The following is a 25,192-nucleotide window of genomic DNA, read 5'->3' as shown; positions in this document are numbered from 1 at the left end:
TTTTTGTTTCTCTCTCTGCAGCATTTTGGTTTGTACTTTTGCAATTTTCTAGGCTGTATGTGTACCCAGAATCTTTTTTTGTAGTGCACAGAAGTAGTGTGCCATTAGGATAAAAATGCTAGTGTATAATTATGCTATCAGCTTTTAGTTGTATTAGTTGTATTTTTTCTCCATCTGTTCTGCTGAGTTAAAAAAACTTTTTGGAGAAACCAAGAATTCACAGAGAGGTTTTTTTTTTTGTCATTAGGAGTAAACAAAGTGATTTATGGATGGGAAAAAAACCATGCTAGTGTACCAAATGAAGGGTAATATTCTTGCTAGTGCATTGTATCTGGTTGGAATATATGAAAATGCTAGTTTTATAGTAAAAGATGGTCAAATATCATTACTGTTATATGATTGATTCTAATGCTAACCTGAGCCCAGTTCTCATTTAGTTTTTAGTGGCTTTAAGACTGAATTAGAGTGAATTAGAAAAATCTCATTACTTGGATACTTCTTTTAAGGCACTCGGCAACCAATTTTTAATACCTGCATGATACACACAGTCCACTTTTTATAGGTTCCTTAACTTTAAAATGCATTCATTGGGGCACCTGGGTAGCTCAGTCGTTAAGCGTCTGCTTTCGGCCCAGGTCATGATCCAAGGGTCCAGGGAGCGAGCCCAGCATTGGGCTCTCTACTTGGTAGGAGGCCTGCTTTTCCCTCTTCCACTTCTTCTGCTTGTGTTCCCTCTCTCGCTGTGTCTCTCTCTGTCAAATAAATAAATAAAATTTAAAAAAAAATGCATTCATTGTTTTGGAGTGGGAAAAGAGGAAGGTCTCTAACTTTTTTTTCCTTATTTGGTTCAATATATTGTGAAAGGAATATAGCAAAGAAAAGAGGAAGAGCCATGAAATAGACATCTTTATTTTGTAAACTTTAAGGCATTGGTGGCATTATACTTTTTTAAAAGAGGCTTAAAGTAATGTCATTAGTGATTAAATACAATTTGTTTTTAAATTAGGTCTCTGTTGATCTTGGATGATGTTTGGGATCCTTGGGTATTAAAAGCTTTTGACAATCAGTGTCAAATTCTTCTTACAACCAGGGACAAGAGCGTTACAGATTCAGTAATGGGTGAGGATTAATTTACTTTTTGCTTCATGGTTTAATTCAGTTATATTTAAATATATTCAAATCAAATTACTTACTATATTTTGTGATTTTGTTGCAGGTCCTAAATATGTAGTCTCTGTGGAGAGTGGCTTAGGAAAAGAAAAAGGACTTGAAATTTTATCCCTTTTTGTTAATATGAAGAAAGCAGATTTGCCAGAACAAGCTCATAGTATTATAAAGGAATGTAAAGGTATGGTTATTTTGTGTATGAGGGAATTATAGGTATTAATTTTCCCTTTTGTAAAGTAAGCTAGTGAATGTGATAGTTTAGTACATGAATATCCAGAAACTTTACTAGGGTATTTAGTATTTTAGGTTCTACTCTGACACCCTACATAGATAATAATATTTTGGTATTCATTTATTCATTAAAATAATATTTAATGAACAACCATAATATGTTAGTGGGGCAGATTAGATGAAGACGGATGACTTCTGCCAAAGAATAAAAAATATAGTGAGATTCAGAGTTTTATGTGTTTTGGGTTGGGATTTTATAAAAATAATATCTAATTTTGTAGGTGAAAACTGATGTTGTCCTGTTAATTTGCATTTTTTTATTAGTGAAGTTAAACTTTTTACTGGTTTATTGAGTATTTGCATTTTAAGAAATTACCCTTGATTGAATTTTTCTTTGTGATAGCAGTATTTTTAATTGATTTTTAGGCATTCTAACTATTGAAGCTATTAGCTCTTTGCCATATTTTTGCAAATATTTTCTCCTAGTTTTTTGTCTGCTTTTTAATTTCATTTGTAGTACTTATTTAACATACAGAAATTAAAAATTTTATAGAGTCACATCTGTCAGCTCTTTACTTGTATTCTTCCACTCTTGTTAATACTTAAGTAGACCTTGTTGTTTCTTTTTGCCATTGAATAGCTACTTGGCTTTGAGCTAATTGCCTTTTTAAAAATAAGATTTATTTGAGAGAGATAGTGTGTATATATGCCCACAAAGGGGTAGGGGCAAAGGCAGAGGTAGAGGGGAAGCAGACTTCCCACTCAGTTGGGAGCCATGCCCAAGGCTTGGTCTCAAGACCCTAAGATCGAGATCTTAGCAGAAACCAAGAGTCAGATGCTTTACCTGCTGAGCCACCCAGGCACTCCAATTGAATTAACTGACTTAAGAAATATGTTAGAAAAGAACTTGTTATTTGTATTCTTTATAAAGGTGATGCATGTCCATTTTGAAACATTTAAAAAATGTGTAAAGCAATAAAAAGAAATTACCCATCATTTGGTTATTATTAGTCCCATGAGAGTATTTCTTTCTTTTTTTTTTTTTTAAGATTTTATTTATTTATTTGACAAAGATCACAAGTAGGCAGAGAGGCAGGCAGAGAGGGAAAGAGGGAAGCAGGCTCCCCGCTGAGCAGAGAGCCTGATGCGGGGCTCGATCCCAGGACCCTGGGATCATGACCTGAACCGAAGGCAGAGACTTAACCCACTGAGCCACCCAGGTGCCCCCCCATGAGAGTATTTCTTTCAGTCTTTTAGGACATACAAAACTTTGAAAAAAATAATGAGATTACAATGGTGTACATAATTTGACTCTTGCTTTTTCATAAGCAAATCTTGAATATTCTCATGTCATTAACTATCTTTTGAAAAAAATTACCAATGGCATAATATTGTGGTAACTTCAATTTACTCAATCATTTCTCTGTTATTGTTTAAGATTTTTCACTATTTTAAATAATGCTGTGATGAATATCCTTATAGGAAGTATTTCTTATTTCTAATGACTTCCTTAGAAGAAATATCTAAAGTGAATCTAAGTGTTATAAATATTTTAAGGCTTTGGATAACTTGCAGCAGAAATTGTTTTTTAAGAATAAAGTGATTCTTAGTGGTAATTTTAAAGTGAGACAGTATTAATACAGTGACTTTGCTGTTTTGTTTTGTTCTGTTTTTAGGTTCTCCTCTTGTAGTGTCTTTAATTGGTGCACTTTTACGTGATTTTCCCAACCGTTGGGATTACTACCTCAGGCAACTTCAGAATAAGCAATTTAAGAGAATAAGGAAATCTTCATCTTATGATTATGAGGCTCTGGATGAAGCCATGTCTATAAGTGTTGAAATGCTCAGAGAGGACATCAAAGATTATTACACAGATCTTTCCATCCTTCAAAAGGATGTTAAGGTGCCTACAAAGGTAATAGAAGGACGGAGAAACCTTGTCCTTGGATATTTATGGCATGTCACTTTTAATATATTATCAAGGATGTTGTTACCGATGATATTGAAAGGTTAAGACCCAGGGCGCCTGGGTGGCTCAGTGGGTTAAGCCTCTGCCTTTGGCTCAGGTCCTGATCTCAGGGTCCTGGGATCGAGCCCCCACATTGGGCACTCTTTTCAGCAGGGAGCCTGCTTCCCCCACTCCCTCTGCCTGCCTCTCTGCCTACTTGTGCTCTCTCTCTGTCAAATAAATAAATAAAATCTTTAAAAAAAAAAAAAAAGAAAGAAAGGTTAAGACCCATGTCACAGAGTGTAATCCCACTGCCCTTAGTCTCCGTCATGGGTTTGCTGTTGAACTCAGATTATTTCCTATTCTCAGTTCTAGCGAGGCTGGAGAAGCATCTGACTTCTTCTCTTTTCTATCTTTTTTTTTTTTTTTTTAAGATTTTATTTATTTGACAGACAGAGATCACAGGTAGGCAGAGAGGCAGGCAGAGAGAGAGGAAGGAAACAGGCTCCCTGCTGAGCAGACGGCCCCACGCAGGGCTCCATCCAGGACCCTGGGATCAGGGCCTGAACCGAAGGCAGAGGCTTTAACCCACTGAGTCACCCAGGTGCCCCTTCTCTTTTCTATCTTGATGAATAGTTGAGCTTCTTCATATGAAATGGAGATACAGTTTTTCTGGGCTTTAAGATATGATTTTTGTGTGCGCACACGCGCACGTGCGTGTGTGTGTGTGTGTGTGTGTGTGTTAACACCTTATCTGCAATCCTGGTCATTGTAGTTTTGTGGTATATTAAATGCTTAAAATGATTTCTAGGTGTTATGTATTCTCTGGGACATGGAAACTGAAGAAGTTGAAGACATACTGCAGGAGTTTGTTAATAAGTCTCTCTTATTTTGTGATCGGAATGGAAAGTCATTTTGTTATTATTTACATGATCTTCAAGTAGATTTCCTTATAGAGAAGAATCGCAACCAGCTTCAGGTACTTGCATCTCTGTACGTTTTTAAAATGTTTTTATTTTGAAATAATTTTAGGCTTATAGAAAAGTTGCAAAACAGCATAGAGAGTTTTATGCATGTACCTTCGTCTAACTTCCCCTGTTGTTTACATCTTACATAACTGTAATATGGTTATCAAAACCAGAAAATGAACAATGATAGAATACTGTTAACTAACCCACAAATTTTATTTAGGTTTTGCTAGCTTTCCCTCTAATGCCCTTTTTGTGGTTCAGATCAAAATCCCATATTGCATGTAATTGTCATGTTTCCTTAAATCTATGAAAATTCTTTGCTTTTTTTATCTTTCATGATCACTTTTGAAGAGTACTAGCCAGTTATTTTGTATAATGTCCCTTAGTTTGGGTTTAAATTTGCGTTTAAATTAAATTTAAATTTAATTTTATCTGATGGTTTCTCATGATGAGATTAAAGTTATATATTTTTGGCAAGAAAACTACAGAAGTCATTTTAGGGTGTCAGTATGTCTTCTTGTCAGTGATGGTAATGTTGATCACTTGGCTAAAGTGGTACCTGCTAGTTTCTCCACTGTAAAGCTACTAATTTTTTCCTTTTGTAATTAGTAAGTATTTTGTGGGTAGATTCTCTGTACATTTTTAAATAGCTTTGTACACTATCGTTACTGTGATGCTTAGGTTATGAAATTGTTTCTGTCTTCTAACATGTTTCATTTGGGTTTCAGAATCTACATAAGAAAATAATCACTCAGTTCCAGAAACATTACCAGCCACATACTCTTTCACCAGATCAGGAGGACTGCATGTATTGGTACAATTTTCTGGCCTACCACATGGGTAGTGCCAATATGCACAAAGTAAGGTGACCCATTTAAAAATTATCATTATTATTTTTAAAATTTATTTATTGAGTGAGAGAGAGAGAGAATGAGAATGAGTGGGAAAGGAGCAGAAGGAGAAGCAGACTCCCTGCAGAGCAGGGTGCCTAGAACATGGGACTTAGTGTCAGGACCCCAAGATCATGACCTGAGGTAAAGGCAGATACTTAACTGACTGAGCCACTCAAGTGCTGTAAAAAAATAAATAAATAAACATTTAAAAAATTATTATTATTTTTTAAGATTTTATTTATGACAGAGAGAGAGATCACAAGTAGGCTGAAAGGCAGGCAGAAAGAGAGGGAAGCAGGCTCCCCGCTGAGCAGAGAGCCCGATGCGAGGCTCAATCCCAGGATTCCGAGATCATGACCTGAGTTGAAGGCAGAGGTTTAACCCACTGAGCCACCCAGGCACCCCCAAAATTATTATTTTTATCTCACTTATATTTCATCCTATGTTTAGAATTTTCTTTTATTAGTAAAAATAGAATTATAGCCTATATAAGTATTTTTGTTTTTGTTACAATTTTTACCTACAGTGATTTAAAAAGATAACCTTGGTAAGTGTAGTACATGAACCTCCTAAAATTCATTCTCTACTTACCAGTAGCTTTCCTTTTTGGGCAGTATGGATTTGTATTTTTAGGCTTTGAGAGGAAATTGAGAATGGGAAATTATATTCATTCATTCAGCAAGTATTTATTGAGTGCCTGTTAGGTGCTGGTATATTATTCTTCATTGTGAGGATATACCATAGGCACAAAGTCCCTTTTCTCATTGAGCTTACATTCTGTGGGGAGACACGTAAATTTATACTACTAGTGAACCAGTAAATATATACTATGTTAGGAGTAGTAAGTGCTCAGCATGGAAGGAGAAAGTGATGATGTAGAATCATCATGATTTATGATGGATTTTGTGTGCATTATAAGATCATTCCAGCCTTACACAACAGAAAGAATGGAGTCGCCCTGAACTGAGATTGGGGTGTCTGTGGGCAGACCGAGTATTTTTTAGGGGGAAATAATTTTGAATACTGTCTCATACATATTAAGACATCTGACTGTAAATAATGAGTATGTAGTTGGATATATGAATCTGGATTTCTGGGGGAACATTATGGACTAAAAATAAAATTTGGGAATCACCATCACATAGATGATATTTGAAATCAGGACTACCAACTATTCAAAATGTTTACATTTTTGAAAACCATATGTACTTTAAGTAATTTATCTATGCTTAGGTATGTTACCATTTGGTTAAAAAAAACGGTGTATTATTGTACTGTTTATTTCACCTAGCAAAATATAGTTTATCTTTAATAATCTACACATTGGGAGTGCCTGGGTGGCTCAGCCATCAGGCGGCTGCCTTCTGCTCAGGTCATGATCCCAGGGTCCTGGGATAGAGCCCTGCATTGGGCTTCCCGCTCTGTGGGAAGCTTGCTTCTCCCTCTCCCACTCCCCTTGCTTGTGTTCCTTCTCTCGCTGAGTCTCTCTCTGTCAAATAAATAAATAAAATCTTTAAAAAAAAAAAAAATCTGGGGAGCCTGGGTGGCTCAGTGGGTTAAAGGCTCTGCCTTCGGCTCAGGTCATGATCCTGGGGTCCTGGGATCCAGCCCCGCATTGGGCTCTCTGCTCAGCGGGGAGCCTACTTCCTCCTCATTCTCTGCCTGCTTCTCTGCCTACTTGTGATCTCTGTCTGTCAAATAAATAAATAAAATCTTAAAAGAAAATCTATATGTTGGAATGAAGGTATACCAGTAAATATCTCTGCCAAATTTACTTAAGCTGTAATTGTTGCACATTTAGGTTTTCAGTTTTTTGCCTTTATTATGCTGTAATGAACAATGTTGTTTCGTTGTTTGTCTTTGCACCTACATTATTTCCTTTGAAAATTTTTTGAAGTGGGATTGTTGAGTCAATGCATGTTTTTAAAACTTGGTATATATGATAATGTGATAGGAATTCAGTTTCTTCTTGCTTTTTTAAAAGTCCTTTTTCCTGATTTTTAAAGATAATTTCTAATTTTTAAAGGTTTTTCATTAGAAAAATGTAGGAAAAAAACTAAAAAAAGTGAAAATGACCATTATTGCTAATGCTTTTGTGTATAGTTTTCTAGATTGTTTTGCTGCTCAGATACACATGCTTGTTCTTTTTTTTTTTTTAATTTTAATTTTTTAGAGAGAGAGGGTGCGTGTGTGAGCAGGGGGAGGCTCAGAGGGAGAGAGAGAATTCCAAGGTGGCTCCATGCCCAGTGCAGAGCCCAGTGCAGGGCTTGATCCCACAAACCTGAGATCATGACCTCAGCTGAAATCAAGAGTAAGAGACTTAACTGACTGAGTCACCCAGGCACCCCCAAGTACTTCTTCTTTAAACCCAAAATAGGATCCTAATGGAAATAGTCTTATATCTCTTCACCCCCCCCCCAATCTAACTGTATTTCATGGTCATCTTTTTACATCAGTTTATATAGAGTGAAAAATTTTTTGAAGCTGCATACTTTTTCATTGTATATTGATCAGTTGGCTTATGGAAAGTTAGATTGCTTAAGCACACTTGTCTGATTATTTTCTTAGGACACATAGTGTAGTTTCTAGGTCAAATGGTATATACAGTTAGAATTTTTTATTATTATTATTTTTAAAGATTTTATTTATTTATTTAACAAACAGAGATCACAAGTAGGCAGAGAGGCAGGCAGAGAGAGAGGGGGAAGCAGGCTCCCCGCTGAGCAGAGAGCCCGATGTGGGGCTGGATCCCAGGACCCTGGGATCATGACTACAGTTAGAATTTTAATACAGATTACCAAACTGTCCTCCAGGAGGGTGCTCTGAGTTATATCACTATCAACAGTATATGAGAGTGTTAATTTCCTCTGACTCCAGCTAATATTCTTTTTTTTTTTTTAAGACTTTATTTATTTATTTGACAGACAGAGATCACAAGTAGGCAGAGAGGCAGGCAGAGAATGAGGAGGAAGTAGGCTCCCCGCTGAGCAGAGAGCCTGATGCAGGGCTTGATCCCAGGACTCTGGGACCATGACCTAAGCCGAAGGCAGAGGCTTTAACCCACTGAGCCACCCCGGTGCCCCCAGTTAATATTCTTATTATTGCTTTTAGTCTTTAGAAATCTGATTTTTTAAAAAAAGATTTTATTTATTTGACAGAGATCACAGGTAGGCAGAGAGGCAGGCAGAGAGAGAGTGAGGGAAGCAGGCTCCCTGCTGAGCAGAAAGCCCGATGCGGGACTTGATCCCAGGACCCTGAGATCATGACCTGAGCTGAAGGCATCGGTTTAACCCACTGAGCCACCCAGGCGCCCTGATTTTTTTTTTTTTTTTTTTAAGATTTTATTTACTTATCTGTCAGAGAGAGAGAGAGAGCGAGCACACGGGGGAGAGGCAAGCAGAGGGAGAAGCAGGCTCCCTGCTGAGCAAGGAGCCTGATGCTGGACTTGATCCCAGGACCCTGGGATCATGACCTGAGCTGAAGGCAGATGCTTAACTGACTGAGCCACCCAGGCATTCCTAGAAATATGATATTAAAGAATGCTGAATCTTTCTTGTTTCATTTAGATTACTGGTGAGGTTTTTGGCCAGTTGTACCTTTTATTGTGTGCATTGAGTCTTATCCATTGCTTTTACCTATTGTTTTTGTTGAGGTGTTTCTCTTATTTTATTAGAATTTTCTATAAAAAATATTAAGCCCTCATTTATCATATGTGTTGCAAATAAATATTTTTATTTTTTGTCAAATCTTATTTATATTGTTTTCAACTGTATTGAAAGTTTTTGAGTTTTTATGTAGTTAAGTGAACGTCTCTCTCGCTCTTTTTTTTTTTTTTTGTACTTTTGCTTTGGTGTCATGTTTACAAACATTTCCTTCATCCTACTGTCACAAAAATAATTGCCTGTATCTTCTAGAATTTTTTGAGGTTTTTTATTTTATATTTAAGTTTTAATCCAGTAAAATTTATTTTCATTTAAGGTGTGTGGTCCATTTTATGTTTCTTTTGTTCCTTTTAAAATAGCTTCCTTTTTGTCCTTGAATTCTAGTTATCTGCTAAGTTTCTTTCAGTAGTGTTAGGATAAGGATGGTAGGGATACCTCAGTTGGTTAAGTTTCTGCCTCGGACTCAGGTCGTGATCTCAGGGTCCTGGGATGAAGCTCCCTGTCTGGCTCCTTGCTCAGCTGGGAGTCTGCTTCTCCCTCTGCTCCCCCCACACCCTGGCTTGTGCCATCTTTCTCTCTCGATTACTCTGTCTCTAATATAAATAAATAAAATCTTAATTTTTAAAATTTATTTATTTATTTATTTTTAAGATTTATTTATTTATTTGACAGAGAGAGAAGGAGATCACAAGTAGGCAGAGAGGCAGGCAGAGAGAGAGAGAGAGGGGGAAGTAGGCTCCCTGCTGAGCAGAGAGCCAGCCCTGTGCAGGGCTCGATCCCAGGACCCTGGGATCATGACCTGAGCTGAAGGCAGAGGCTTAACCCACTGAGCCACCCAGGCGCCCCAAATAAAATCTTTATTAAAAAAAAAAAAAAAGGATAAGGGTGGTATAGTTAAAATTCTTTGATGTCTTTAACCGTATCCTCCTCTTTTTTTTTTTAAAGGAGCTTTGCGCTTTAATGTTTTCCTTGGATTGGATTAAAGCAAAAACTGAACTCGTAGGCCCTGCTCATCTGATTCATGAATTTGTGGAATACAGGCATATATTGGATGAAAAGGTATAATTAGTAGGAAAAACAAGTTCTTAAAGGGCATCTCATTTTGTCATTTAATTCTAGGTTTAATAGTGGGGATGAGCAGGATAAAAGGGACAAAGAGAGAGAATTTCCTCACTTTAACTCTTGATGATTCTAATTATTTTGCTTCCTAGCCTCCTGGGAATGTAGATGGGGTTGAGGTTTGAAAGTTGAGAAAGTAGTGTCCAACTGGGTTGTTTTTTTTTTTTTTTTAATACAAGAATGTATTAAGAAAGTAACACTTGGATAAAGAGATTTTTACACTATGTTTAAAAATTTGGAGAGGGTTACCATATATTTGTTATCTAATGGTTGGCTATTTAATTTTAGCTCACATAGAGAATATCTCGTTTAAGCCTTTAAAGTGACAAGATCACAGAAACAGAAAAATGTCAGATCTTGGTTCTGGTTATATTTCTAAGAGATTTCAGTTTGTTCATAGGATTGTGCAGTCTGTGAAAATTTCCAGGAATTTTTATCTTTAAATGGACATCTTCTTGGACGACAGCCATTTCCTAATATTGTACAACTTGGTCTCTGTGAACCAGAAACTTCAGAAGTTTATCAGCAAGCTAAGCTGCAGGCCAAGCAGGAGGTCGATCACGGAGTGCTTTATCTGGAGTGGATGTAAGTAGGTTAGGAAAGAAACCAAAGGGGGGGAAAAAAGGAAAAAAAAAAAAAAAGAAACCAAAGGGAGTGGAGTGCTAACCATGTCATTATTTTTCAGGTAGTGAATAAGTTCACTCCAGGAAGATTTAACTACTTTGGAAAGGGCTGGAACTTTTAATAAGCATTCTTAGTTATTGAAAAGTTCTGGAGAAGTGTGTATAGGAGAAATATATATTTCCAAAGAGTCCGTAGAAATAGATGCTTGCCTATAGGCATTTTGACTAGTCATACTAAATAACAACACCAAATGGTTTACTTATTATAACACAGTTTATTAGTGAAGAACATTGACTTTGAAGCCACAGACACTGATTTGAGTCTCAGTTCTGAAACCTGACAGTTTTGTGATTTTGAACAAATTACGGTTTCCTCTTTTTTTCATATATAAGATAGAGATAGCAATACTTTGAGGTATTATTTTTGTGAAAATTGAAATGAGGTATTAGATATAAAGTGATTAGCCCTTTGCCCTTCACATAGCCCTGATTAAACTTGCATTGAATTTTCATTGTTCTAACTCCTAAAAGAGACTGTTCAGTTTTGCTCTTGCTTTAACCTTATCAATTAGAAAAAGGAGAGGGTTAACTCATCTTTTTAATGCCTGTTATATAAGATATGCGCACGTTACTCATTTTACCTTCAAACCTTAGAAGGCAAATATTATTTGGTCTGTTTTACAAATGAGAAAATTGAGGCGCAGAGTTGCTGAGATTTGACTAAGCTCATGTAGCTTGTTGAATGGAAATTAATTCTTGGGCCTGTCTAGCTTTATTTTCCATGCGCCTTCTATATGCCACGTTTCTCTTAGCTAGAAATAATGAACATGAATGGTTGTCTTTTCACACATATAACTTATCTGAGTTGAACTGTAGGTTGATATCTGCAGTATTTATTAGTCCTGGGCCCTCTCTCCAAATAGGTTGCTGTAGGTGATTTTCCCTAATTCATTGAAGCTAGGATAAATCTGTCTGTATTCTGGAATACTTGCTCATTTTATATCATAGCATTTGTTTCACTTCATGGTGATGGCCTATTTTTCTCTGTTACTAGTCCATACATTCTGTAGTTTAGAATAGTTTGGAGGTTAAAATTAACAGACTTTGGCTCTAAGCTGCCTAGGCTTGAAACCCAGCTCTGCTTTTTAAAAAAAATATTTATTTATTTGACAGAGAGTGAGCACAGCGGGGCAGAAGCAGGCAGAGGAAGAAGGAGAAGCAGACTCCCCACAGAGTAGGGAGCCCAATGTGGGGCTTGATCCCAGGACTCTAGGATCGTGACCCGAGCTGAAGGCAGATGCTTAATGACTGAGCCACCCAGGAGCTCCCGCCTCTGCTTTATTGGTTGTATATAACCAGGGAAAGTTATTCAGCTTCTCTCACGTAATAGTGCTCTTTCATAGCACTGAGAAGATTAAATGAGTCTATGTGTATATAAGAGAATCCCAAGCAGGCTCCATGGCCAGTGGGAACCCTATGCTGGGCTCAGTCTCACAACCCTGAGATCATGACCTGAGCTGAAATTAAGAGTCAGGTTGCTTAACTGATGGAGCCAGCCAGGTGCCCTGGCTTCTTTCCCTTTAAAAACAATGGAGATTTTTTTGAGGGTATCCTTACATAATGTTTTCTCTGCACATGTTATCATTAATATATCCAAGAAAAATAGAAAGCAACATGTATTTGATTGGTTAGATTTCTCCCAACTCAGTGACATTTGCAGCACCTGACAGGTTGCTTTATATAGGGTAGCATTTCTCTTAAAAAAGCCACTTTCGTAATACTTTTTTCCTTCAGGAGATCTGTGCTGTCATTTACACGGTGGTAACTTAATTTTAAGAATTTTGTATTTTTGGCAACACAACAATGTTAAAAGACAGTTTACTTTATAACTGAAAAAGAAATTACTTTTACTTATTAGGTTCCTGTTCATTTTTTCCTTGTATGTAGAAACAAAAAAAACATCAAGAATCTTTCCCGCTTAGTTGTCCGCCCCCATACAGATGCTGTTTACCATGCTTGCTTTTCTGAGGATGGTCAAAGAATAGCTTCTTGTGGAGTTGATAAAACCTTACAGGTAAAACATATCTCTTGAGAAAAATTGAAAGAGGCATGTACCCAATACTGTGCATATTAGAACATATTTAAATCCTAAAATTGAAGAAAATTTCTCTATTAGAAATAGAGAAATCCAAATCTGAACATTTTATGAAAGCTTTTTCTGGAAATTTAAAAGATATGGTTGTGTGTTTTCATAGTTTTAAAGTTGCCGAGTTACATAAAAGTACCTTTTACCCTAGCAATCGGTTACTGTCATCCAAGTGCCCTCTAAGAGTAATGAGGAAATGCAAATTATTAAAAGACATAAAGACTCTCTAGCACAGTGAACAGGGCTCTGATTAAAAAACAGTGATTAAGTAAAATACTTGTTTTATCACAGGTTCAGACACAGATTTCTGACTGTAAATAGGAATCAGACTATATTATTTCCTAAAGTGCTCTGAAGGAATTTAAGTTCTTGTTTGTTTTTGGAATATATGAATGAGTGCTTTTCTTTAAATTTTGAAGGGAACAGAATCAGTTAGTTAAAACTTTGATATTTAGATTAGGTTTAGTCTTTGTAAGATTGTGACTATAAACCTTATTTTTGTATATGTGCTTTATTACTAATTTTATTAATTTTGGCTTTTGAGACCCAGAAGGAAAACAGATAGAAGGAGATGCTGTCTGTTTGATTAAGAATTTGCCAACCTTAAAAAAAAAGAAGAGAAAAGAAAAAAAGAATTTTGCCAAACTAACCTCAAGAACTGAAGCTGTACTCTGCTGGCTCTTTTTATTGATATTACAAACATTTAATAAGAGATAGTTCTCTATGTTAAGGCATATAAATTCTGACATATATTCTGTTTTTTGGAGTGGTTTTTGCCAAGGTTCATTACTACTGCAAAATAATACGGATTAAGATCTTTTAAAGAAAGATTTTTATCAAATGGTGGCCATTAGTTTATGGTAAAAGGATTTTATTGTTGCTTGTGCAGGTGTTCAAAGCTGAAACAGGAGAGAAACTGCTAGAAATCAAGGCTCATGAGGATGAAGTGCTTTGTTGTGCATTCTCTACAGATGACAGGTTTATAGCAACCTGCTCAGTGGATAAAAAAGTCAAGGTAGGGAAATATTTTTCTCTTGAGTTGTGATTACCATAGAATTCATTTTCTTTTTCCGTGGTAGAGGGACTAGTGTAAGTAGAGGTAAAGGACTCTTGCCTGTTGATCTACTGACTTGAGGCATGCGAGGTTTTGGCCACTGCAAATTAATAATGTCTGTTTTTAAGCACCAGCAAAAATGCATAGGTTTCTCAGCCAGAAATATTTACCATATAGCTGGGAGAAACAATTATAAATTAATGAATTTGCCTACTGTTTATTATTCATAAGTCTATGGGTATATATCAGTTAGAATCTTTGAGGGCATTGTGATTGGAAGTGTTGCTGCACAGACTTACTGTCTGAGATTGGATTACTGTTGTAAAATACATACTTTGTGAAGTGCAACCCAGATTTTTTTTTTGAGGTGGAGTGGGGAAGGTGGGGTGGGGGAGGGGCAGAGGGAGAGAAAGAATCTTAAGCATGCTTCACACTGTGTGGATCCTGATGCTGGGTTCAGCTCACAATCCTGGGCTAAAATCAAGAGTCAGATGCCTAACCAACTGAGCTACTCAGGCACCCCAAGCACCTCACTTCAGGTTTTTTTAAAAATTTTTATTTATTTTTTATTTTTTAGAGAGCCTATGCACATGAGAGTGGGGAAGGAGGGGGAAGGGAGAGAGAGAATCCCAAGCAGGCTTCACGCCTAGTGTGGAGCCTGACTTGGGCATCAGTCTCATGACCCTGAGATCATAACCTGAACTGAAATCAAGAGTCAGATGCCCAACTGACTGACCCACTCAAGTGCCCCTTGCTTCAGGCTTTTTAAAAAGAGGTGGATCCTGGGGCGCCTGGGTGGCTCAGTCATTAAGTGTCTGCTTTTGGCTCAGGTCATGATCCCAGGGTCCAGGAATCGAGCCCCACATCGGGCTCCCTGCTCCGCGGGAAGCCTGCTTCTCCCTCTCCCACCCCCCCTGCTGTGTTCCCTCTCTTGCTGTGTCTCTCTCTGTCAAATTAATAAAATCTTTAAAAAAAATAAAGTGGATCCTGACTTGGTGGGAGTACTGAAAATAAATAGGTAGATAGATAAATAAAGAGGAGAGGGAGAGGGGAAGAAAGGGAGAAAGAAAGAGAGGTAGAAAGAAAGAGGGAGGGAGGAAGGAAGGAAGGAAGGAAGGAACGGCAGACTGTTGAAACTGGCTAGATGGGGTGGGGCTTGGACCTGGGAGCAAGAAAATTGGCCTGGAAGTTTTCCTGGGGTCTACACCCACTTGGAGTGTCCAGACAAATTAGGACCTTGGAAAAATCTACTTTTTTTTTTTTAAGATTTTATTTATTTATTTGACAGAAAGATAGCACAAGTAGGCAGAGTGGCAGTCAGAGGGAGAGGGAGAAGCAGGCTGTCTGCTGAGCAGGGAGCCTGATGCGGGGCTCAATCCCAGGACCCTGGGATCATGATCTGAGTCGAAAGCAGCCTCCTAATCCAACTGAGCTACCTAGGAGCCCCCCAAAATTACTTCTTGATAGACTAGACTCTCTAGGTGGCTTTACAACCAACCAGTTAATTAACTCCATAGCCACTACTGAGTCACACTTGGGAGTTGGCTAGTCTTGCATACTTCCAAAGTCAGAGCTATGTGGCATAAAAGGAGATAACACTGAGTTTCTGTTTTCTGAGTACTCAAAGTAAAAAACAAGAGGCACAAATGTCTGTTAAAGAACTTAAACTTTTTGGACCTCTTGTGAGTACTTTGATAAGACAAAAAAATATGTGGTGCCTGGCTGGCTCAGGTGGTAGAGCATTTGGCCCTTCACCTGGTGTCATGAGTTCGAGCCCCATAATGGGCATAGAGGTTATTAAAAATTAAAAAAAAAAAAAGAAAGAAAATGCTTTGGGAGGGACATTAATACCTCTAAAAAGTTCAGAGCCCAGTGAAGACTAGGTAATTTATTTCTTTCAGAGCACACTGCTTTATTGTCTTACGTAGTGACTAGAATGATGATTACTTCTGCTTGGGAATTTAACACTGTGTGAGGCTTTATACTACACCCTTCGTTATATTACATTATCAGTTTCTCACTACAACTTGCAGAGTAAGAGTAAATTGATCTCATTTTGCAGATAAGAAAATAGGCTCAGAGATGAAGTCATTTGCCCAAGCTCACATTAACAGATAACTAATAGAGCCAGGGTTCAAAGCTAGGTTTTCCTCAGAATCTAAAGCCTTAATTTTTTTCATTGATCCATCTGCCTTTACTTTTTATTGATACGTTGAAGTCAGCAGCAAACTTAGCTTGTCCTTTATTTCATTTGGTACCTTGAATTGTGTAGGACAGGTGTGAGTATCCTCCTTTTACGGAGGAGGGAAGTGTGAAGCAGATAAATTAAGGACCTGATGATGGACACACAAATTATAAATGGTAGAGCCAGGTCTTGGACTTAATCCTTCTGATCTGAAGTCTATTATTCCATCCCTTGTATAGTACTTCTCTATCTACTGTCGTTCAAGTGACCACGTGCAGTCCTGCCCTAGAAGAATGTAATTTTTTACGGGATTCTAATTATCCTATAGAAAGACATATGTGTAGACTTGCAAGTAATTTTTTAAAAAACATCCTGGAAAAGTACGGACATATTTTAGAGAAGGGCGGTATTCATTAGCCTCATGTCCAACTGGGGAGATCGGCCGCAAAACAGCTCACATTTGTTTGCTCTTCTGTTCTTCCTTTGAAAGTTAAGAGGAAGTTGTAAATTTTATTTTCTCTTTTCTCTTTAGATCTGGAATTCTATGACGGGGGAACTAGTACATATCTATGATGAGCACTCAGAGCAAGTGAACTGCTGCCATTTTGCCAACAATAGTCAATACCTTCTCTTAGCCACCGCATCAAGTGACTGCTTCCTTAAAGTAAGTATGGATAATGAGAACTACGTAGACAAATTTGATAGGTGCATCAGAACATTTTTCTCGATTTTCTCTTTTATTAGTCAGGGCTCTTTTGGTTGTAGTGATAGGAACTTTCATACTAGCTTAAGCCAAAAAGAAAAAGAAATTAATGGTTCATGTAACTGAAAAGTCTGCAGGGAGCATGGCTTTAGGCATAACTGATTCCAGATGCTCAAATTACAGTCTTGGAGTCTAATCTCCTCTCCACCTTTGACTCTGTTTCTCTCTTGTTGGTTCAGGCATGTTCTTTCTGTGTGGCAGGAAATATGGCTGTTCTCAGTTACTGGCTTACATGGGTCTTACAGCTTATAGTCACAGAGGAAGAGAAACATACTCTTTCCCGGGTCCCATAGATTTAATTTTAAAGAAGACTATTTGACCTGGTTTGGCTTATATTCTCATTGTTAAATAACCCTCATGGGCCAGTAGGATGGAATTCTTGAATTGGTCAAAGATTACAAGTTTAGCCTTGGTGAAATGGGACAAATGAGGTGAGGTGAGCTCTACTTGAATTGTAAGTGGGGCTTGATTCAGAAGTTCTGTTATTAGGAGAAAGGAACAAAGATGCTGATAGGAAAAAAATAAAACTAAAACCAAAAATATTTCATATATGTTTGATAATGTTTTATAGTTACAAGTTATAAAAGATTTTATCTTTTTTTCTCTGAAGTGGAATATTAAAGATAGCTAGATTAAATTTTCTGGGGTTCCAGAAAGATTCACTAACTTTGGATTGTTTTTGCTTTGGTTTCTGCCCTTTTTTAATGTTGCACTATCTTTGCAAAGGGACATTATATTTTTGGGAGGGTTGGGCAAACCATTTCAGTTTGAAAAACCTCATAGACTCTGTTACATCATTTTAAAAAATTTTAGAAAATATTGAAAATTGTCCCGGCTTTCCCCTTCATTCCGTTCAGGAAGCGGAAACTTTTTTTTCCCCCATCAAAAGAAAACTTACGTAGAAGCTCAGTGTATAAGAGATAAAGCCCATTGCCCTGGTTGAAGTGGGGTGCGGTCTTGCATTTTTTGTTTTTTAAAGACTTTATTTACTGGAAAGAGAGAAATGTGTGGCTGCGTGCACATGAGCAGGGGGTGGGGTGGACAAGAGGGAGAGGGAGAAGCAGACTCAGTCACTGAGCAAGGAGCCTGATGCGGGGTTCTATCCCAGGACCCTGAGATTGTGACCTGAGTAGATGTCAGACACTTAGCTGACTAATCCACCCAGGCGCCCCTGAGCTTGCTTTTCTTTTTCTTTTTCTTTTGGTTTTTAAGATTTTATTTACTCATTTCACAGAGAGGCAGTGAGAGAGAGCATGAGAAGTGAGAAGGTCAGAGGGAGAAGCAGACTCCCTGTAGAGCTGGGAGCCTGATGTGGGACCCGATCCCAGGACTCCGGGATCGTGTCCTGAGCTGAAGGCAGTTGCTTAACCAACAGAGCCACCCAGGCCCCCTGAGGTTGCTTTTCTACTCTCTTGTTCCCTCTCTTATTTCCCCCTAGTGGTCCCTTTCAGACATGTTTCTGGAATCCCTAGGGGCCTGCATAGCACAATTTGAAAACTGGATTGGATTGAAATAAGAGACCAATGTAGTCTTATAATCATAGCTCATTTTTACTCAGATATGCTTTACCTTATTGAATAAATCCACCTCTAAAAAACTATGGCTTCTATATTATTTATGATTAATTTTTGGTGTTTCTTTTTTATTTTTAAATGTAAGCACTTTTTTTTAAAAAAGATTTTATTTATTTATTTGACAGACAGAGATCACAAGTGGGCAGAGAGACAGGCAGAGACAGAAAGAGGAGGAAGCAGGCTCCCTGCTGAGTGGAGAGCCTGATGTGGGGCTCGATCCCAGGACCCTGGGATCATGACCTGAGCCGAAGGCAGAGGCTTAACCCACTGAGCCACCCAGGTGCCCCTTGGTGTTTCTTTTGAATATTTTGTAGGGTGAAGAAGTTTATTTTTCCTCATTTTAATTATAGACAAAAAGCTCTAGGATGTGAGAACAAAGAGAGATCTATGGGTTCTATTGGTTAGTCAAAAATTTTAATTAAGTACAAGTTTTACTTTAAGATCTGCTATACCACACCTGTATTACCATGTGGACAATTAGAATTGACTTTTTGTGACTCTTGAACTGAGAGAAGGCAATGAAAGTATGTGAATCTGAAGCTACCCCTATGTGACTTGCCTGAAAAATTAGATTTATCTAGGACTAGGATAAAGAAGGCTAGGATAGAGATGGATATGAAGAATAGGACTTATCTCACTGGTCATTTCTAAAGGGTTTTTGTCAATATTAATTTTGGGGTTGGATGATTTCTTCTTCCGTGTTTAATATAGTTAGCATAAATCCCCTGAGAGGACTATAGCCCTTTTTATTTATATTTTACTCACTTTTCAAACACACGCAAAAGGAGAGAGTACAATAATAAACCCTTGTGGTATCCATTGTCTAGCTTTTACTATTATTAATATTTTGCCAATCTTATTTTATTCTTCCTCCCCCCCCCCTTTTTTTTTTTTTTGGCTGTAGCATGTTATAACAAATCACAGTTATCATGACATTGCACCCAAAATACTTCAGCGTGGATATCTGAGGTCTTAAACCTAGTACCATGCCATTATCACACCTAACATAATAAGTAATTGTTTTGTGATCTCTCTGGTCCATGTTCACTTTCCCCCATTGTTCTTTTTTTTTTAAGTTTATTTAGTTTTAGTTAACTTGCTCTTCAAGCCTCTTCTATTTCCTGTCAAATGTATTTATATCTATCTTTGTTATCTTTGTATTTTTCAAGTCATTTTTTAGAGCATTAATGGATTTTAGCCTAGTAAGTAGACTCAAGATTTGCATTGGAAAATCTTAAAAAGACCATTTGGGTAACCTAGCATCTAAAAAAAATTTGGGAGCATTTTATTTTACATATGACTTATTAGAGAGCTGAATAAAATAATAATCCAACTACTTTGTTAAAATAAGCAGTAATTATTTAGTTACTTAGTTCTCAGACTAAAAGCCTAGGTAAGCTTTTGGTCCCTTAGTAGATTTAGGTGCTGATCTAAGGGCTGCCCCATTACTTGGTAATCACAAGTTCACCTTTGTGTTTGACACCTTTGCATTACTATGAATTAAACATTTTTCTGTTACTGAAAAAGCTTAAATGGGAAGGAAGGGTGAATGTTATGAGATTTCTAGCTTTACCTTATTCAGTACTAGTTTTTTAGTTATCTTTTTATCTTTATCAAATAGCTCTGGGATTTGAATCAAAAAGAATGCCGAAATACCATGTTTGGCCACACAAATTCAGTCAATCACTGCAGATTTTCACCAGATGATAAGCTTTTGGCTAGTTGTTCAGCTGATGGAACATTAAAGGTATGCTTTTGTTTTTTATTAAAATTGGTTGTAGTTTTGTGGTTTTATGATTTGGTTATAGAAATAGGTTTCTCTTTTTCTCATTTCTACAGGAAGAACTTTTTCCCCCCCAACTTCCAGGAGCACGTTTAATATAACCGTAATTGCTTGTTATAATGATTGTTTACAAATGGTTTACTGCCTTATGCTTTAAAGTAAATATATTTTGAATTCTTAATTTTTAAGCATGTCTTTATAACTTCATAAAATTTTGACATCTGTGGGGTCAAATTTGTAAAGGCCCTACTTTTATTTATTCTTTATTCTGCCATTTATTTTATATTTTCCTGTTCTCAAGAAGTCCTGTGCAGGAAAAAGTCAAAACTAGAGAAAAAAGTATATTCAGCCTCTTGAAATTTATAGTCTAAGATAACTAAATTCTTTAAATTCTCTAAGATCCTAATCCCACTTTCTTTATTATTCCTGTCTCTACCATCATTCTAGTCTCCTCTACATTGATTTTCCTTTCTTTCTTTGGTCTTAATTCTAATCTATCTTTGACCTCGTCTTTCAGTCTGCCTTTCCCCCTCCCATTCTATAGTATTACTGTGGTTCATGCTGTCATCTCCTTATGTTTGATAGCAGCTTTCTAAGATGTGTTCCCCATCTCTCCTAATCTTGGTACAGAACTGCTAGAATAACTTTCTACCTCTGTTTTCATCTTGCCACTTTTAGCTGGGGCACAAAAGTGCTACATTATAAATTGTGATTAAACCCAGGCTCATCAGGCGCTGCTGTAAGGCTCTTTACCTTCCATCATTCTGCTACCTCTGTTCCTGTCCGGTTTGTTCCTTCTAGTCCCCGTAACACTAATTGTTCTGGGCGAGATAATTTGGTAGCTTATGTGAGCTACTGTTCCTATATATATATTTCATTAGTCTTTATTAGGATTTTGGCCTCCAATTCGCTTGCCCATATTTTTTAATGCCCCTCAAGCCTTTATGCAAAGCCTTCTTCAGAAAGTGTTCTCTTATCACATCCGTCTGTTTGGTTCTGAGTACATCCATCCTTCTATCTATATATGTATATATATATGTCTTCTGGTTTCCACTTGTAAATGTGTTGTGCTGTTCAGTTCATTCATTTTCATGTATCTTCTTTTCTTTGATGAGATTGAATATAGATTTATGATCTGCAGAGACATCATAGCTTTTTGTACTCTCAAATTCATACTATAGAATTATACTCAAAACATGCACTCAATAAAATTTCTTGACATATATTTTTTCCAGGGAAATACTTGAACTCTCCTGGGCACTATTTTGTTTGTTAGAATCACTAGAGAAGAGATTTGTTAATGTCATTGGTAACTCCTCAGTTACAGGAAGGTGAAATCTGTTGGTGCAGATCCTCTGGTCGAATCTTTGATCTCTTTTTGCTCACTGAAGATAACTCGGTTTTGTATAAATTACTTCAGGGCATCGAGGAACCCTTTCTGGGTAGAATTCTACCTTAAGGAATTTTCTAGCTGTTAGTAGATGTTGGGAGCATTCTTAGGTAGAATATTCAGGTAAATAGATTCTGACTTCTATGACATGTTATCTGCAAATACTAAATACCTGTCCCTTCCTTTAGGACAATCTATATCAGAAGAGGCTTTTCAGAATATCCTTGGACGGGTTAAGACAACTCTTTTCTGAGAGAATCTTTCAGTTATATAAGCCTATTATTTCTTGTTTTCTAGTAAGTGAATGACTTCAGAAGAAGACATTTTATATCTCACGTCAGGTTTTTCCATCTTATCACTGTTGCTAATTCCAAGTTCTGGGAAGATTCCATTTTTCTTAGCATTATTCCATCATTATTAAGTTGCTTAACGTGGAAGACATATGTGAAACCAGACTACCCGTTTCATAAATTTAAGGTGTGCCGCTCAACTGGCCTTCTTTGCTGCCAAGTTATGCTCTGTCATTACTAGTTGATTTGTTGCTGTATTCATCATTGTTCCAATTCCAGACTTTTGCTGTTGTTCTTAAGCCCCCAGTCTTGTCACTGCTTCCCTTTCACTCTCTGGAGATTACCTTACTTCATACCTACCTATTCAGAGGGTTGGCACCACCCATTAAGAGTTCTCTTTCAGGGGGCCTGGGTGACTCAGTGGGTTAGGCCTCTGAGTTCGGGTCAGGTCATGATCCCGGGGTTCTGGGATCCAGTCCTGTGTTGGGCTCCCTGCTCCACGGGGAGTCTGCTTCTCCCTCTGCCCCTTCTCCCACTCATTCTCACAATCTCTCTCTCCCTATGTCTCTCAAATAAATAAAATATAAAAAAAAAAAAGAATTCTCCTTAAATCTCCTCAAAAATGGCCATAAAAATCCCAGCTCCCTTTCTTTTTTCTTATATCAGTTCCCAGAAAGTTCTCTACTTAGGCCTACTGTTCCTTTTTTCCTTCTCCCCTGCATGCTTTGCTTCACTAATTGTTTTTTCTTTCTTTCTGTATCTTTAGCTTTTCTTCTCTTTGGGTTCCTTTCCCTCAGCCAACACATGTTCTTGGACCTTTCCGAAACCAAAAAGTGAAAAAAACCTTTGATTTTGATTCTCCATGGATTATGTTTTCCTCCAAAATAGTCATTCTATTTTCCCCTTTATTGTTAGATCATAAGCTACCTGTACTAGCCTCCATTTCCTGACTATTCACTCCATATTTCAAACTTGTTAAGCCTAGTATCTTTCTTGTATTCCTTTGAAGCATGTAAAATCTAGTTTCATTTTCAGTCTCCATTGTTTTTGTTGTAAAAGTTGATGCTCTTTGGATTAGTGTGAAATCTTAAATTTTTCTTTAGCCAAGATTTATTCTTTTTGTTGTAGTACCAGTATTCAGCACTTCTTCCCCCATCAGCCACCTATATTTCCTTTCTGAAACTCTCACCTGACATCAGTGTTTTCTACTTTTTCCTTTTTTCTCTCTAACCCCTTCTTAATCTTTTTATATATAAAATAACAGCTGTTAATATATATATATTATATAAAAATCGCTGTTCCTTTTTTCTCTCTAACCCCTTCTTAATCTTTTTATATATAAAATAATAGCTGTAATATATACATAATATAAAAATAGCTGTTCCTCAAGTGCCTCTTAAATACCTCACTTAAATACCAGCTTCGTTACCTTTCTCTCATCCCAGTTCATCGGTCCCATGGCTTGAACTCTCATCTCTTCTGTGAAGTTCATCTCTTCTGTGAGTGACTTCCAGCTGTGTTACTTCCAGCCCTCATTTCTCTTGTGTGATTGGGTCCTGTATCTCTAACCACCTGCTAGTTGTTGTCACTTAGATAATATACTGTGCCCCAGACTTATAGTGCTCCACACTGAGCTGTATTTTCTTCCCAAACTTGACCCCCTTTATGGTTCCTGTATGTTTTATGATTTTGATTAGATCAGTGTCCAGGATTTACATCATTGTAACTGGTCACAGTTGAGTCATGTAGTACGAATTTTTTTCCTTTCTCCTACTAGCTGCTTGTTTTCCTTGGGATTAAATGTGTTGTACATTAACACTGTAATTTTGTTTTTTAACACATTATACTTATTTTTTTTAAAGTGCTCATCACTAATTCATCTTTAAACTATCCTTGTCTAAATTGCTTCTTAAGTTATTTACACTTATCAGATGTTTGATAAGTTTTCTTTTCTTGGAAATAACTTTCTTGGGGCGTTCTGTTGTTCTATTCTGATTGATGAAACTACTTCCATTGTCCAGTTGGAGAGCTTCCTTTATTATCCTGGTGATTCTTTTGCTTTTCTCTTGACTTAAAACTCTGTTACTTAGATTTTTTGTCTTCTTTCTTGTTTTTTTTCTCCCATTCATGGAGAATCTCCTCTAGCTTCCTAAGAAAGACTCTTTGGGAGGTAAATTTTTGAGACCTTATATGTCTAACTTCATATTTAATTGGTATTTCTGACTGTATATAGATTTCTGGGTTGTAAATAACTTTTCCTAGGAATTTTGGGGACATTGTGCCCTTGTCGCCTGTCTTCTAAAGTTCCTCTTGAAAAGTTTGAAGCCATTCTGACTCATATGTGATCTGTTTTTTGTCAGAAACTTTTAAGATCTTCTTCTTATCCCCAGTATTTTTTCTTTTTAAAAATTTTGTGATAATATGCCTTGGTGTGGGTTTGTGTTCATTTATTGTGGTTGGCACTTGGTGTCTGCTTGCTTGCTTGTATGCCTGCCTGCCTTCTTTCCTTCTTTCTCTCTTTCCCTCTCTTTTTCTTTTTTTCTTTCTTAAAGATTTTATTTATTTATTTGAGGCAGAGTGAGTGAGAGGGAGAGAGAATCTGAAGCCGACTCTGCATTGAGCACAGAGCCCAACTTGGGGATCGATCCCACAACTGCAAGATCATGACCTGAGCCCAAACCAAGAGTGAAACATTGAACTGACTGAGCCACCCAGGTGCCCCTTGGTGGCTTCTTTCAATTTGAAAATTCAAATACTTCAGTTCTGTAGGCTTCCTTTAATTTTTTGATTTATTCTTCTCTACTCTTTTTTTCTTCCTCTACCTTAGTTTTTTCTCTCCTTCTCTTTTTGCCCTCCTTTCTGGAAGATTTCTTTAGCCTTATTTTCTAGCTTTACTTTCTAATCCTTCTGTTGGATTTTTAATTTCTGTTGTCATTTTTTTTTTAAGGTTTTATTTATTTATTTAGCAGACAGAAATCGCAAGTAGGCAGAAAGGCAGGCAGAGAGAGAAGGGCAAGCAGGCTCCCTGATCCCAGGACTCTGGGATCATGACTTGAGCTGAAGGCAGAGGCTTTAACCCACTGAGCCACCCAGGCGCCCCCTGTTGTCATGTTTTTAAGTACACATTCTTACGATCATTTTTTTTTTCATTTTTTCCTACTTTTGTTTCATGGATGCAGTATCTTTTATCTTTTTGTGAGTGTTAATAGTTTGTTTTAGGGGTGCCTGGGTGGCTCAATCATTAAGCGTATGCCTTTGGCTCAGGTCATGATCCCGGGGTCCTGGGATCAAGCCCCGCAATGGGCTCCCTGCTCCGCGGGAGGCCTGCTTCTCCCACTACCACTCCCCTTTCTTGTGTTCCCTCTTTTGCTGTCAGTCTCTCTCAAATAAGTA

General features: G+C 37.3%; 1 protein-coding gene across 1 annotated transcript in view; it reads left to right on the top strand.

Annotated features, from left to right (window-relative positions):
- The window catches only part of APAF1 (apoptotic peptidase activating factor 1), an 86,717-nt gene that overhangs the window by 26,765 nt on the left and 34,760 nt on the right, over positions 1-25,192 (top strand). The window contains exons 7-17 of the mRNA XM_080810432.1: positions 1,007-1,119; positions 1,217-1,348; positions 3,075-3,313; positions 4,158-4,325; positions 5,046-5,177; positions 9,818-9,931; positions 10,392-10,576; positions 12,562-12,688; positions 13,650-13,775; positions 16,532-16,663; positions 19,958-20,083. Of these exons, the coding sequence (XP_080666558.1) occupies positions 1,007-1,119; positions 1,217-1,348; positions 3,075-3,313; positions 4,158-4,325; positions 5,046-5,177; positions 9,818-9,931; positions 10,392-10,576; positions 12,562-12,688; positions 13,650-13,775; positions 16,532-16,663; positions 19,958-20,083 (1,594 nt within the window). The remainder of the gene's footprint in view (positions 1-1,006; positions 1,120-1,216; positions 1,349-3,074; positions 3,314-4,157; positions 4,326-5,045; positions 5,178-9,817; positions 9,932-10,391; positions 10,577-12,561; positions 12,689-13,649; positions 13,776-16,531; positions 16,664-19,957; positions 20,084-25,192) is intronic.

This window comes from Martes martes (genome assembly GCF_963455335.1).
Source record: "Martes martes genome assembly, chromosome: 8".
Classification (NCBI taxonomy): Eukaryota; Metazoa; Chordata; class Mammalia; order Carnivora; family Mustelidae; genus Martes; species Martes martes.
Note: the sequence above shows the minus strand (reverse complement) of the source record. Positions and strands in the feature narration are given on the sequence as shown.